Below are 16,778 nucleotides of genomic sequence, written 5' to 3' on the forward strand. Positions count from 1 at the left end.
AGACCCCTGCAGGACTTGCAAAATATTATTCTCGGCTACGACATAACAACTTTTTTGAGGCCTTAATGTATTTCTCCTTAAGTCAGGAGCCCCCCTCCTTGTGCACCGCTGTAGGGAGAGAGGGAAGAAACTGCCTTCTCCCTTATCAGTGACACCCATAAATCATTAGGCCTCACACTCAATTTAACAAACCACTTGTGTTTTGTTTATACTGTAAATATAGAAAAACCTAAAATATGAAGCATTTTCATTGTGGGTTATACAAGAATATAATTGAGTATATTTGATTATAACTAACTTTCGTTTTAATTATTCAACCTGATATGGAGATCTCAACAAGGGCTAGAATAAGCCAGTAACTGCATGGAAAGTTTGCAAAACAACGGTAATTTCATAATTTCAATTTGGGGATTCCCAACATCCAGCAACCCACTAACGAAGTAAAGAGGAAGGAAGCCAGGCCTTCTTCTATCATCTGTCTCGTAATGTCACCAGATAACAGAAGTTTTGTTTCAACACCACATCCTTCTCTGTTCTGAGCAGAGCATATTTAAATAACAGGTAACACACAGTACCTTCTGACATGCTTATACACACAAAGAGACGAGTTGAGCAGCGATGAGTCTAACAGCAGCAGTGCGTGGGTTTATTCTCCTTCTTATCTCTCTACAAGGTACTGTACATCTTCATTTGTATTTCTAAAGATCTATTCTACAGGACTTGTTGTTCCTTTTTCATATGGTACACTTACCCTAATTAAAGGACCGTGAGGCTAGGTAGATTTAAGCTGAGAAAGGTTGAGTGATTACCCGTAATGAGTCACTGGAGCCCCTATAGATTTGATCATCTATTTGATATTAACCTTTAAAATCATGCAACACAACACAATCGTTGAAATTGGAAATTAAAAATGAACTTATTTGAGTTGTATGTATCTTAGTGGAGGAAGACATCAGTCTTGGTCGTTTAGAAAAAAAATACAATTCCATTAGTATAAAGCAACATGTCTAAGAGATTTAAGTGTTTCCTTAGCTTAGAGTTTGGTTCTGCTACGCTTATACGGAGAAGGAACAACATGTGTTCATAGACAAAAGGCTCAAAACATAAGACTTAAAAAACATAAAATGCTGATTTAAAAAAGAAAATGCCCTAAGTGCTTGAAAGGCAGACAATCCAGACAGTGCCATGGACCTGGTTGAGCCATTTATGCTCCCCTAATAAGACATTATATTAACAAGATTAAAAGTTTCACATCTCTTTTTGTTGCATGTCTCTAACAACTCATTCTCTACTTCTTCTTTTCTGAAAAGCACTTTCCTGTTACCTCACCGATCCTTCAAACACTATGATGCCCTGCTTCATTGTTACTCAGATAGATAACTGAAGAAATGCACGATGCTTAAAGGAATACTTTAAATGGAAATGAGCATTTGTATATCAATATAAACAAGTCAGGTAAAATGGAAGTGAAAGGGGGGCTGCGTTTAACAAAAGACAAAACTGAATAAAAACATTGATTTATAAGCTTCAAACAACTCGTGCATTATAATCAAAGTGTATTCATTTCTGTGCTCACTACTTCCAAAAAGCTTGCATTCTTGACTCTTAATCACACTTCTGCAAAAACATTCACGCTCAACCCTGTCTCCCACGTTACGTTTGTTATGAACGTATATCTCAAATACGTTTATTTTCTACATATCTTCTAGAAACATATTTTCTCCCACGTTGCGTTTCTTATGAACGTATCTCAAATACGTTTATTTCTACATATCTTTGCCATTTATTGTCTTGCTTATAATAATGATAATAGTCATTTATAAATATCATTTTAGAGCACACATTTGAAATCAGTAGGCGAGGCTGTAATTTCGCCAGCTGTTACTCTGATGAGCGAGGCAGAACATAATAGTTTTAACTTGCCAATAAGCTGCTGTGTCGTTTATTGCACCTCAAACATTAAAACAAATCCAGAGTTACGTGTTTCTGTACTTCCTCTAAGAAGAAAGGACAGTAACAGAAGATCTCTGTGACGCCAGATGTGGTGTTGTTAATGCAATATTTTATCCGAAAAAAAAATCAGTTTAGGATGGCCGAAGACACTACACTACCCATAATCCCCAGCTATCGTTTGGGACTACAGTCCCGTTGACAAACCCCGTGATTCATCTTCAAGCTCTGGGATTGGATGTTGGAGTGGCAGTGCGCCAAGGTTAAGCCAAGCGTCAAGCTCTTTGAAATGGAACGAAACCACGGCAGACTATTCAAACCTGGACTCGAACGCCCAGTACTCGAGTTGAGGGGGGATGAGGGGGGATGACATCCCCCCTGAAATAAAAACGGTCAAAATCATCCCCCTTCTAAAACAGCCATTCCCCCTTTCCATCCCTTATGTAATTGTATCAATGAACGTGGCACTGGTATTACTACTATTTCATCATTAATTTTGCGCATTTTGAGTAAAATACTGTGGGCGAGTGAGCACGCACACACGCAATGACATTTTTACCAAGTCACTGACGCTATACTATGCGAGTGCCCTAGAGGGCGCCAGAGCGCCGTGATGCGCCTGTTTGATCGATGCCAGAAGCGCAGGTAACGGTCATCACAATGGCCAAGCGACCAGGAGGACAACGCGATCTGAGGGACTTCATATTTAAAAATACTAAAATAAAATTTCAGGTAAATCAAGAGTCAGTAATCTTAGTCATTACTCACTACTTTAGTCACCAAAGGTGGAATCTATGGACATAAGCAGCAATAACAACTTAGTTTGGAGTTTAGCTACGTTTTTCTCTCGTGTTAGCTAGCTGGTAAGACTCAAAACTGTTGATGAAATGATACCACCAGCACCAGAAGAGCTGAAACCTCTCCTTCAAGCAGTGAACACTTCGGTCATCTCCACAGCTGAGTGTTAACGTGGGTTTAGTCAGATGAACATTTTAACCACAACTAGAAGCTCCCTAGAGGTAAAAAGCATGTCAGCCTGGCTTTTCATCAAGTGTGTTGGCCCTCCACTGATCAAGTTCAGAACTTCAGATATGGAGTCAGATTTGGGTCAATATTCTAGCGCGTAAAACAAGCTACTCACGAGCGGAAAATGTGCTCTGTGCCCGCGAGCGGCTCTGCGCTCGCTCGCGATAGAGACAGCCCTCTTGCTTGCTCGCGGGAGTGTCAGCCTCGCGGAGTCTGTCTACGCGCGCGTGAAAAGTTTCTGGCACTTTGGGGCGGAGCCACTGGACTTTGATTGACAGCTGCCAGGAAGCCCGGAGTTGCCAGGTTTGATAAATGCCTGAACTACCAAGAGCCGAGGAGTGACAGCTGCAAGATCAGTTGGACGAGATTAGATTGAATGTGTCCATAAAAAACTATTATATTCGTAAAGTGTACAGCTAATATATATATTAATTAATTTTATATAAAACAATATATTTTTGAGTGGGCTGTATCTGTCGAAAATTGCATATATATAAATTAATTTGATATAAAACAATATATTTTTGAGTGGGCTGTATCTGTCAAATTGCTAGCTACTGTCTGCTGTACACTCTTAGAAGGGATGTGTCAAAAATGACACAACATGTGTTGAATTTCAACACGCCTACAGAGTGTGCTCAGGGACAACACGTGTTGTGTTTATTTATGTGTAAATCATTTTTACACACAAAATGTGTTACATGCCCCTAACACACAATGTGCACATTTTACACATTGTGTGTCATAAATGTGTAACCAAGATGAACACACTCATTTGTTATTTCTGCACATTTTGTGTTATATTTCTTTAACCAGAATTAACATTTGATGGTGTTATATCTGCACATTGTGTGTCAATGACGATTACTGGAAGTACCAGGTGGTGGATATGGTTTTTATTCAAAAAATCGAATGCAAGAATACATTCATTGGACATTTATTTACAAGGATTTCATTAGCACAATATGTCATTAAGAAAATAATTGTTAACATTTAAAAACATTAATATTTTTCTAATTCATCAAATGTTGACAGAATAGATAATTCATAAAATCACACCTAAAAAAACTTTATACCTTGGTTAAAACAAACTTAATCTTCAGCAAACTATTGTTGTAAATGACTTTCAGCTGAGGGAATATAGTGATGAGATTCTTCACAAGGACCACCTTTTCAGTGTTGGATGGATAATTAAGGATAAAAATGAATGACAAGTGAGCTATTTATTTTTTATTTTTCAAAAAGAATACAAAAAGTTCTAGCATACAAATATTACAAATGCGTGATAATAAAGCAATTGGTAATAAAGAATGTCCTTTTATATCAAGCAAATAAAAAAATAATTTTTACAACCAATATATCACTTAAATGCAACAATTATATATACACACATTTCACATTCATATACCTACAATGCCTCTCCACCAAGTCAGAGATGCAAACTTTGACAAGTTTAAGCCTGGTCTTCTCCATAAGAATGCCATTAGTTTGCAGTTCGTCAAATACTTCTGGAATTTTCTTCTTCAGTTATAGGCCATTCAGAAGAACTGTAAAACGATTCCATACATGGGCACACAGCATAGCTGTTAAGGATCCGAAATATTTTTACTTAGCTTATAAATGTAGGCTAGGTGCGTACAGCAGACAGCAGCTAGCAGTTTTCGACGGATACAGCCCACTCAAAAATATATTGTTTTATATAAAATACATTTTTATATATATATATATATATATATATATATATATATATATATATATTAGCTGTACACTTTACGAATATAATAGTTTTTTATGGACAATTTTACCATTCAATCTCGTCCAACTGATTTTGCTGCCGTCACTCCTCGGCTCTTGGTAGTTCAGGCATTTATCAAACCTGGCAACCCCGGGTTTCCTGGCAGCTGTCAATCAAAGTCCAGTGGCTCCGCCCCAAAGTGCCAGAAACTTTTCACGCGCGCGTAGACAGACTCCGCGAGGCTGATACTCCCGCGAGCAAGCAAGAGGGCTGTCTCTCTCGCGAGCGAGCGCAGAGCCTCTCGCGAGCGAGCGCAGAGCCGCTCGCGAGCGGGCGCAGAGCCGCTCGCGGGGGTTTAATCTGCGCGCGAGGGTCATTTTATGCGCGTGTAAAAGCACATTTTCCGCTCGTGAGTAGCTTGTTTTACGCGCTAGAATATTGACCCAAATCTGACTCCATATTCAGACCAGATGTATATGTCAAGACTTGGCTTCAAAGCCATTGCTTAGCTAACAATCCGAAAGCAAGAGCCAGAAAAATTGAGACCAAAAAGCATGATTATGAAAATCTTTGGAAACTTCTATGAGATGGGGGAGAGTGGAGTAGGCAGCCATTGACAACATTGGTCCTATTTTGTATTATCTGTATAATCTTTTAATATATCTTCATATGTTGTAAACAATTTCAATTTGCACTTAATGCCCTGTTAAAAAAAGTAACATTGGGAATGTTAACATAAAATATTTGTATTTGAACTGCAATAAAATGATGACGGATCAATATTTTTCAAATTGTTTTCCTCAAATTGTTCATGAAGTGTTTAATTTACATAATGATTTGATTAATTACAAATGTAACCCTTTAGATACCAGTTTTGATCGTATACCAGTAACTGCTTTTTTGAAAAGATACACTATAATTCAATATTCTAAAAACTATTTTGACTTTATTATTAGTATAATCAGTTGATCCATCTGAATAATAAATGAGGGACTGTTAACCTACAAGATTTGTACCATAGACTTCCATTATAACCACATTTTTGTATCCCCTCCCCCCCTTTAAATTAAAGTAAAAAAAGATGTTGCACTAATTGCATTTGACCCTAAATGTTAGTGGTGCCATGGCAGCCCGGGGACCGACTCTAATTCTGAGGTGCCTTGGTCAAGAGCAATGAAAGGAGTATCTGAACATCCATAACATGCATGTTGTTTTAGGAGTATAATAATTATCTTTATGCTGGTTGGTCTCCCACCCTCTGCGGGTTATCAGCACAAATTATGTCCCCATAAAATCCACCATCCCCCCTGATTTTGTTTTACAACTTGAGTACTGCGAACGGCCCCCCAGAAATACACATGCTGGCTATTGTGTTTCGCAACATGTTCTCTATGGCACGTCTCTACTGGGAATTGTAGTTTTAAAAGACGTTTTCGTTTTTCCCAAAATTAGAAGTTGACAGTATTAAACTGTGTACAGCCCTGGAGGTTTAGGCGATAGGAAACACATTGGTGTACAAATTTAAAACATGTAATTACTAAATGGGGGGAAATCGCTTGTATCCATAATGGGCAGCATTAATATATACCCACATGACAGCTCATTGTTACTTTGTAATTCTACTCCATTACAATTCAGAGGTTAACCTGGTATTTTTACTCCACTACATTTATTTTAGTTACTCTGCAGATTCTGATTAATGATGTGAAATATAAACAACCCTTAAAGCAGACTTTAGTTAAAACTGAGTAAAATTCAGGGAAGAAGATTGTCAAATGCCAACAATCAGGAGAGATATTTGATAGTTGGTGCTTGAGAAGACTAAACATTTATCTGCAGTTATCTATAAAGTATATTAATTACCTGTTATTCTCAACAAGTCCTCCAACTCATCCGACCAAATGGGTCGATTGTTTAAGCCCTTATTACGACCAAATATGTTGTTTGTTCAAGCACTTAATACGACCTATAATTACGTTTTAAAGTTGTCGGCCTCTAGTGCTCCCGTTGAATGCAAACGTTACAGAGGGTTGTTTATTCGCAAATAACCCTCTCTGTAAAATCCTAAATTGTAGGATAGTTTGGCCATTAAAACGCTTTATGATTAGATTTCTAGCGAGAAGTATATATTGTACTTTTAGAATCCACGTCCAGTCGATATGTAGGATCTATAGTTTGATAGATATTACGAAGATGATTTGAGGTTTCGTCAGGAGAACGTGTATATGCGGCAAGCTTCCATGTGAAGTTACGGGTTGGAAACAGTATTTCCGGTCTCGACGTTTTCATAATAAAACCTATGATCAAATGATTTAACAGTGATATCTGCAGTACTCATCCACTAAAAAACATCAGTTTATCCTAGTTAATTATACGACATCAATTGGTTTAAATTGTGTACAATGCTTTTGTGTTTTTCCCATAGGTTTTTCTCTTTCGATTCTGAGAGACACATTTCTTTTTTCAGAGGTTTTGATAGGCTAAAATCACGCCGCAATGCACGTCGGGATTTGGTGTTTATGTGATATGAAATCGGAAAACATTTAAAAAAAATAAAATAATACTTTATTCCGAGTGTTCTTGCTTTTCTCTTTGGAAGTCATCACATAACGGCATTGTAATACACGGTTCGGCTGCATTAAATATTACATATCTGCCGTAGATATTTATTTATAGAGCCCTGATGAGAAGACCTTTTGACAAACTGGAAGAGATGCCGCCAAAACTGAATACGTGACGTGGACCATAAATATATCAACAATTAAACAACATCTTCCATTTATTTTCACACAATACGTTTCCTTGCAGTATCAACACTAATTCGGCTGACTTTTATATTTGATCCAATAAGTAGATAGTCTGTATTTACACCATAACGGTGCACAGCTGATAGAAAGAGACTTTTTTGTAGTTTTTAAAGATATTACTGATTTTCTGAACTACCTTTCCAACTCCTCGTGCAGTTGACTGTTACAGGTCTATAAAAGTGTATGGTACAATGCATAAGCTTCACATCGAGAGACTGAAACTGTATTTTCCTTTACCGTTCTGTTTTAATTTCACAATAAAGTGAATAGTCATATTATGTTTGATATTATTATGTTTTATTAACTAGACCAGTGGTTCCCAAACGGTGTGCCGCGGCACACTGGTGTGCCGTGAGCCAAGTCCGGGTGTGCCGTGGGATTTTGTGACAACCATACGTTATTATTGCAATATACAACTACACAAACAATTTTTTTAATTGTATTTACTATATCAGTACTTTGTAGGTTTATATGTACGTAATCTGCGCGACTGGCGCGTCCACATCTCCACGTGCAGTGCCGCATAAACATGGCTGAGTCAGTATGCCCATTATTTTTGAGTTTGTCCGAAGAATAGACAGGAATGTGACGGTGAGGTGCAAACTGTGTCCAGGCCAGAAGCTGTTATCCACTGCTGGAAACACCACGTGGTCAAACCTCAACAAGCACCTGCAAAGAACACATGCTAGGGTGAAGCTACCGCACAAGCTATTTGTTGTTTGTTTATATCACGTAGTCTGTTCTTCTTCTCTGTCTTCCGGTTGTTGCCTGTTTTGAATGACAATTACACACTACCGCCGCCTGCTGGTAAGGAAAGTTATTGCCACTCACGCATGCGTATGTGCTCGGGCGAGTAAAGTAACGAGTTACTTTATGTAGATCGTAACGAAGTAGTGTAATATATTACTTTTTTTTAAAAAAGTAATATGTAATATATTACATTTTTTTAGTAACGACCCCATCTCTGGAGTTGGCGTTCTCTACTATGATTTACATGAAGAACAACAGGAGGTCACGGCTCTGTTGAACAGGACTTGCCAGTGGCCCTTTCCTCAGTGCCACCAAGGATTAAAGAATTCTGCGCGCCCCGACAGGCACATGTATCTCACTAATTTGTAAGTCGGCAAAAATATTTACAATAGCACATGTTTCAATGCTGATTGCTGAAATGTTACATGTATAATTTGTAGTTCAGGACCATGGACAATGCAGCTTCCTTGCATTGACAGTTCTCTGTGCTGAATTTCCTTTGCCTCATTTTTAATGTTGTGACCTGTCTGGTTTAAATGAGTGTGTTGCTGCTTTGATGAAGCCTAATTTGATAAAGTTTCAAATTAATTTCTGAAATATTTCGTTAATAAATATTTCATGAGTAATATAGTTGTCTTTGTCACATTTTATTTGGCATTAGTAAATAATTATGCACATTTACAGATATTTTACATGATATGAGTGATAACACGTGTTATAAGGGCTATTTTGCACAATAGGTGTGCCTTGAGATTTTTACTTGTCCTTTGGTGTGCCTTGGGCACAAAAAGTTTGGGAACCACTGAACTAGACCACTAGTCTAAACCACACCTCCTAGTGGTTAAAGCACGTTATTGAATTTAGTTGTTGAATAAGTTATATTTGATGAAAACATTTAAATATTAAGAGTAGCCTACATACAAAATAGGGGTCAATGATAGAAATATAGAATAGAAAATATCAAGAAGATACTGTAGTGATCTCTACAATAAAACAGTTTAGTGCAGGACGTCCAAAGATATTAACAGGAGGATGTGCAAAACAGACAAACTGATAAGGCTGAATTTTACTCAGGTGTAACTAAAGTCTGATTTCAGGGTTGTTTATATTTCACATCATTAATCAGAATCTGCAAAGTAACAAAAATAAATGTAGTGGAGTAAAAATACCAGGTTAACCAGTGGCGTTTTCTCCCGGAGGCCAAGGGAAGCCAGGCTTCCCCTGTTTTTTCGGATTGTAGTTACAATTTAAATAAAAACACTTTGTTTTGTTTCAATAATTCTCCTTTGCTGTGTGTTGCTGCCGGCCCGTCTCTCCCCCATTCTCATTGAGTATTTTACAAAGAGTGAAACAAACAGCGCCCCTCTAGATGTTATGGTGAAACAGTAGATTGCACTCTCTGTTGCGAGAGGAGGCCAGCTGAATCTGGCTTCCCTTGGTGAAAAAAAATGGAGGGATTGACCAATCAGATGAGGCTCACGTGATGCCCCTGCCAACCTGTGATTGGTCAGGGCCATGCCAAGGGAAGCCAGAGGCGGCTGGCTTCCCTTGCCTCACAATCCAATCAAATCGCATCAACTTAGTGTTGCAGTGACGCGTCCTAAAATCCGGAAGTAAGCTGCTCTCGGTTTCCCTCGACAAAAAAGCAATGGGATTTCTCCATAGGATTTAGGAAAATAGCTCGAAATAAGGTCAGTGGAAAACGAACCTGTTAGATAAATGCACGTTTTGTTCAGTCGGATAATATCCACATGTCTACCCTACTTTTATAATTTTCGAATCATAAATCTAATCGATAGAAGATAGATAGCGTCACTGCACCACTCTCACCGCCGTTAGAAAGTAGCAAGCAACTGAAGCAAGTGCAATTATGGAGGGTGGAGATTCTGAGTATTTCATAAAAAAATAATTGTACTAAACTTCCGCTACAGCAGCAACAACAGATACAATCTGATGACAGGCCGATGCCCAAACTGGAGCTGTGTACAGCGAGGAACAAAGGAGCAAATCGGACGTAAAACGTTAAAGGTCTCCTGACTTAGTTTGTGAATGAATGCTTATTAGAGTTTCGGCTGGAGAGTGCGTGCGGACCTGTCGGTTAGATAACAGGCGTGTGTACATCCTGCATATGATACAAATGTGGGTAAAATGATACCGGGTGCTGTAATCACTCATCTGGTTATGTTATTACATTGACCACCACACCCCCCCGACCCAAAAGAAAGGACGTATTATTGGCTTCCCCTAATTTTTTTCCCACGCCACGCTACTGAGGTTAACCTCTGAATTGTAGTGGAGTAGAACAAAGTAGGACATGCTGCTGTAACAAAAACATTTCCCAACTTGGGATCAATAAAGTATCTTATATTAAAATGATCGATGGCTACTGCCATATTTGCTAAATGTGCATCTGAACCTTGACAAGTGCATGTTTCAGGCTTATCAATTAACAACAGGAGGGGTCACAGACATAAGACCAGCTGTTAAATAAAGCTCTTCTGACCTTAGCTGTCATGTGGGTATATCAATGCTGCCCATTATGGACACAAGCAATTTTCACTCATGTATTAATTATATGTTTGAAATTTGATAACACCAATGTGTTTCGTATCCCCTAAACCTCCAGGGATGTATACAGTTTAATACTGGCAACTTCTAATTGTGGGAAATACGAAAACGTCTTTTAAAACTACAATTCCCAGTAGAGACGTGCCAGAGAACATGTTGCGAAACACACAAAAGCCAGCATGTGTAATTCTGGTGGGGGGGGGGGTGGGGGCTGGGCTGGACCAGTTTTGGATAGTCTGGCGTGGTTCCATTCCATTTCAAAGAGCTGTTTGACACTCGGCGTAACCTTGTCGCACTGCCACTCCAACATCCAATCACAGAGCTTGAGGGCTAATCACGGGGTTTGTAAAGCAAGGTGAATGTTGTAGTCCCAAACGATAGCTGGGGATTCTGGGTAGTGTAGTGTCTTCGGAAACTCTGTAGTGTCTAAACTCCGAAAAAGAAATGTGTTTCTCCGAATCGAAAGTTAAAAACACAAAAGCATTGTACACAATTTAAACCAATCAATATTGTGTAATCAACAAGGATAAACTGATGTTTTTTAGTGGATGAGTAATGGAGATATCACTGTGTAATCATTTGACAGTGTGGGGAATACTTCCGGTTTTATTATGAAAACTTCGAGACCGGATATACTGTTTTCACCCACGCTAACTTTACATGGAAGCTGCGGTCCCCGTTCTCCTGGCGATACCTCAAATCATCTTCGTATATCTATCAAACTGTAGACCCTACACATCCACTGGACGTAGATTATAAAAGTACAATATACACTTCTCGCTAGAAATCTAATAAAAAAGCATTGTAATGGCCAAACTATTCCACAATTTAGGATTTTCCAGAGAGGGTTATTTGTGAATAAACGACTCTCCGGAGCGTTTGCAATCGACAGGAGCATGTTGTTTCTTACACGACCACTAGAGGTGCTACACTTTAAAACGTGACTCTGGGTCTACTGCTGAACAATGGACCTCTATGGTCGTTTTTTGTAGGAGGACAGGCTGGTTATTCTCTACTAATAGTTAATTAAAAACTGTATATAATTGCTATTTTGCACATCCCTTTCAAGATTTCCAGATTTTCTAAGGTTTATTGACATATCATATACACAACTACGGTGTAGTTATGCAATGAATGAAACACTTGGGTCACAGGTTCCTCAACAGTGCATTACAAGACATCTATCAATATGTGTGTATACCTCCACCATTAAACTGTCAAATTCTTCAAATGTATTATACTATCTACATACATAAGAGTATAATTAATGTGTATAATATCAGTTAAAATAAGTGCTTCAACATAGTTAACATTGCAGGAAAGCAATACATTAGATGTTAAGTTCTTTGTCAGGCTTAATATTTATCTGTAGATAGATACCCCCACAGCTTTTTTCTTATTTGAAAGAAGACCTTAACCTAAAGTATTATTTAATGTGTTAATAAAGGTTAATTAGTTTGTCTGTTTTGAACATCCTCATATTAATATCTTTGTACATCCAGCACTAAACTGTTTTATTGTAGAGATCACTTACAGTATCTTCTTGATTTTTTTATATTCTATATTTATATCATTGACCCTCTACTTTCTCCCTATGCAAGTATGTACTCTTAATATTTTGTTCATCAAATAACATTATTCAACAAAAATAACATTATTCCACAAAAATAATGCAATAACGTGCTTTAACCACTAGGTGGTGCACACAAAGTACACACAGCATACTAATAATAACTTTGTATTATTAGTGTAGGACACTTATGTATGTATAACATCTGAAGATGTGTAGTTTTATTCATGTTTTTACATACTTTTACAGGATATTGCTATACTATTTCTCATGTTTTACTTCTACACATTAATATCTGATTTGTAAAACATCACAGACAGAAAGGCATACCCGTCATTTAATGGTCAGCTATTGCAATTGTGATTCCATAGATGTGTCTCCCATCACCCAAAACCCATGACTATTCTCTCAACTCAGTATTTACATTCTTATATTCAAAGAAAATCAGTAATATCTTTAAAAACTACAAGTCCTTTTCTATCAGCTGTGCACCGTTATGGTGTAAATATAACCTATCTACCAATTGGATCAAATATAAAAGTCAGCCGAATTACTATTGATACTGCAAGGAGACGTATTTTGTGAAAAGAAATGCAAGATGTTGTTTAATTGCTGATATATTTATGATCCACGTCACATATTCCGTTTTGGCGGCAGTTCTTCAAGTATGTCCAGAAGTCTTCTTAGCAGGGCTCTATAAATAATGAACTACGGCAGATGTGTAATATTTAATGTGGCCGAACCATGTATTACAATGCCGTTATGTGATGACTTCCAAAGAGAAAAGCAAGCACACTCGGAATAACAATTTTTTTTTTATAAATGTTTTCGGATATCATATCGCATTAACATCATATCCCAACATGCATTGCGGCTAAAACATCCAATCAACGAGCTTCAAGCTTAGGATCTTGGGTAATTTGTTCAGTGGGTTTGTGGTGTGTATCGCTCGAAATGTCCCTTATAGGCTTACATCTGTTTCCGGTTACTTTATTTACGGCTAAAAAGCATGCTAAAAAGCCCAAGATTATAGAATTAAACGAATAAATAAAAACAAGGATAATTGTGTGTTATTGTTGAGTAAATAACAGTGTGTTATTTAGAAATAATAACAAATTAGAAGGAAAAAAAGATTTTCAAAAATACAAATTTCAGTATTTTGAGGCTCTAAGCCCCATTTATTTTCCTCACAGACGGGAAAAAAAGTCCGACATTATACGATTTAAAATAAAAAGATAAAACACTGGCATGTAATTTATGTTAGAATAAATAGAATGGTTTTGAATAATTGATGAGAGTAAAATCTACGTCACTTTACAGCCCCGCCCACTTTAGGGAAAACCAACGCTGTCATTTGAACGGCAATCAAGCCTGAAGCCACAGAGATCTTCTGTTACGGCCCGTCCACACAGCGGCGTGCGTTGAGGCTTGCCGGCGGGCGTGTCTGACACTCGACCAACAACCAATCACATGAATCTCCCGCCCCTGACACACAAGCAGCGGTTTGATTGGCTAGAGCTTGTACTGGCATATGATTCGATTGGCTGACGCTTCTGCCGAGGCGTCAAAAGTTGAACATTGCTCAACTTTTGAAGCGAGCAACGCCAGCAACGCTCCGCGTCGCTTCCCAAAATGCAGTTCGGCTAAAAGTGACGTCACCCCATTCAAAGTGAATGGGCAGAAGCGTTTCAACGCACGCCGCTGTGTGGACGGGCCGTTACTGTCCTTTCTTCTTCGGAAGTACAGAAACACGTAACTCTGGATTTGTTTTAATGTTTGAGGTGCAATAAATGACACAGTACGGAGCCCCCTAGGGGACATGGAGAAGAAAAAAATAAATAATTTGAAAAAATAATAATGTTTTGCGAGATCTCGCAAAACCTTTGCGAGATCTCGCAATACTTTTCATTTAGTAATTCCTGGTCAGTTCGGCTGCTACATGGGCTGCTACGGCAACACAGAAACCACAACAATGGAGTGGTTCATCGATTTTACTTTGAGCTTGGCCTTGGATTAAATATAAAGATATAACATCAGTGCTTGGCAATAGGCACGGGTTTCACACATAGACATATAAAAGGGTTTCACATAAGTGAAGACACCTCAAGAGAACACTCAGAGCGAGGGGACATGCACGTCCCTCTGAGCTGAGTTATTGACAGATTCGAATTTCGCGGATCAATAACTCATGAACATAACGTTGTAAAAATACAAACAACATGACTTTACAATCATAGCAAGGTAGACAACGAGCTACAGAGTCGTTTTTATCAGAACAGTTTGATACGCGCCGTCATCCGAGCTAAACATCAATAATTGGTCACAATCTGCAGCTGGAGGAGGGAGAGGAGTGCTTAGGGACCGTCTACAAACTGCAACGGGGTTTTGCGAGATCTCGCAAAAGTATTGCGAGATCTCGCAAAAGGGTTTTGCGATATCTCGTAAAATAATTTTTTTTTCTTCTCCATGTCCCCTAGGGGGCTCCGTAACACAGCAGCTTTTTGGCATGTTAAAACTATTATTTTCTGCCTCGCTCATCAGCTACTGATTTCAAATGTGTGCTCTAAAATGATATTTATAAATGACTATTATCATTATTATAAGCAAGACAATAAATGGCAAAGATATGTAGAAAATAAACGTATTTAAGATACGTTCATAAGGAACGTAACGTGGGAGGAAATACGTTTCTAGCTAAACGTAATTGAGAATGCAGTTTAGTTCTGTGGGATCGTAATTTTTAGGAGACAGGGTTGTCACGCGAGCCGATGTGCAACAGTCCATAGTAAGAAAAGAGTGTTTTAGAAAGCAGTGAGCTTACAACTTTAAGTGTAAGTAAGTGTATCACCAAAAGAGCTGTGACGTGAACAATATTCTGTTTTTTTTAATAAGCTCAAATACCTGCACATATTAAATTCAGTCAAATTATATTGTTACAAGTCTGATTGTGGTTTCTGATGTGCTCTGTGTTGCAGTGGTTCAGTGTATGGATGACTGGGGAGTGACTTTCTCTTCTACTGCGATCTGTGCAGTAAAAGGATCAACAGTGGAGATAAGATGCAGCTTCACATACCCGTCCAGATGGAAAGACGTTGTTAACACAGTAGGAAAAACATTCTGGTTCACTAAATGGAAAGGTGGTGAACCTGTAGATCTGACCACAGACTCAGAGTACGCAGGTCGTTTAGAGGATCTCTGTGAAAACAACATCTGCACTCTGAGAATCAGAAACCTGAGAGAGAGCGACTCAGCTGAGTACAAGTTCAGGATCGAAACAAACCAAGACGTTTATGCTAGTGAACCAGTCACTCTGTCTGTCACAGGTAACACTTTGTTTGTAACTATGTAAGTCAGCTCAACATTTGGTCAACACTGCAGTGAATGTCAGTAAATCTACTACACGTACAATGATAGTTCAGTTTATCACGTTTGTTCCTCACAAATCCAGGTCTCCAGGTGACAGTGACCAAAACCAGTTCCTGCACAGGAAGCTGTATATATGCAACACTGAAGTGTCTCAGCAGTTGTCCTCCAACTTCTGGTCCTCCCTATATCTGGTACAGGAATGGACTGAAATTGACAGAAGTGGGAGAACATTTGTATTACTATTTCTATCCTGAAGAAAGCTATGCCTGTGCTGTTAAAGGATATGAGAATTCCCCCTCTCCTTCAGTGTGTGAGTTCACTTACAGTCTTCCACCAACATGATGCTATACCTTATTACATAAAAGGGAGACACTGTCCCCAGCAATACATTCAGCCTTGAGTTAAGGCAATTACATTTTCATAATAATTAACCAAAGATATTTCATTTTTCAGGTGTTAATGGTCAAGACTGCAATACAGTGGCTTACAGTGAAAGAAGCATCTGTGCCTTCAAAGGATCCTCAGTGGACATTTCCTGCACGTACAGCAGTAATGCATATGTTCAATCTACATTCTGGTTCAGTCCTGAGCGTAGAGATCAGGACCTTAGTACAGACTCCCAGTATGCAGGTCGTGTTCAGATCCTTGAAACAGAGAGAGGACGCTCCACTCTGAGGATCTCTGACCTGAGAGACTCAGATTCAGCTCAGTATCGCTTCAAATTCAAAACACCAAGCTTTGAATGGAGGAGTGATTTACCTGGTACCACTCTGACTGTCACAGGTACTGACCAACACACTGAGGAAAATACACCTACACTTTATACCTTCAAATACAGTCCTAAGCTCCTCGTCATCAGCCTCGCAGCTATTCAACAATGATTATGTTTACGGAAAAAAAGTTAACATCGCTGAATATCAAATTATTCCTAAACCACCAGCGTTAGAGATGTTTTGACCACACATTTGTTTACATTAAAAGTTTTAAGAGATGCATTTGACTTCAG

General features: G+C 38.5%; 1 protein-coding gene across 2 annotated transcripts in view; it reads left to right on the forward strand.

Moving 5' to 3' along the window:
- Window positions 1-563: 563 nt before the first annotated feature.
- LOC117560218 (titin-like) overlaps window positions 564-16,778 on the forward strand; it is a 36,465-nt gene continuing 20,250 nt past the window's right edge. For both annotated transcript variants that reach the window (XM_034237061.1, XM_034237062.1), the window contains exons 1-4: window positions 564-673; window positions 15,382-15,729; window positions 15,855-16,082; window positions 16,226-16,555. In XM_034237061.1, the coding sequence (XP_034092952.1) occupies window positions 619-673; window positions 15,382-15,729; window positions 15,855-16,082; window positions 16,226-16,555 (961 nt within the window). In that variant the 5' untranslated portion in view covers window positions 564-618. The remainder of the gene's footprint in view (window positions 674-15,381; window positions 15,730-15,854; window positions 16,083-16,225; window positions 16,556-16,778) is intronic.

This window comes from Gymnodraco acuticeps, unplaced genomic scaffold (assembly GCF_902827175.1).
Source record: "Gymnodraco acuticeps unplaced genomic scaffold, fGymAcu1.1, whole genome shotgun sequence".
Taxonomy (NCBI): domain Eukaryota; kingdom Metazoa; phylum Chordata; class Actinopteri; order Perciformes; family Bathydraconidae; genus Gymnodraco; species Gymnodraco acuticeps.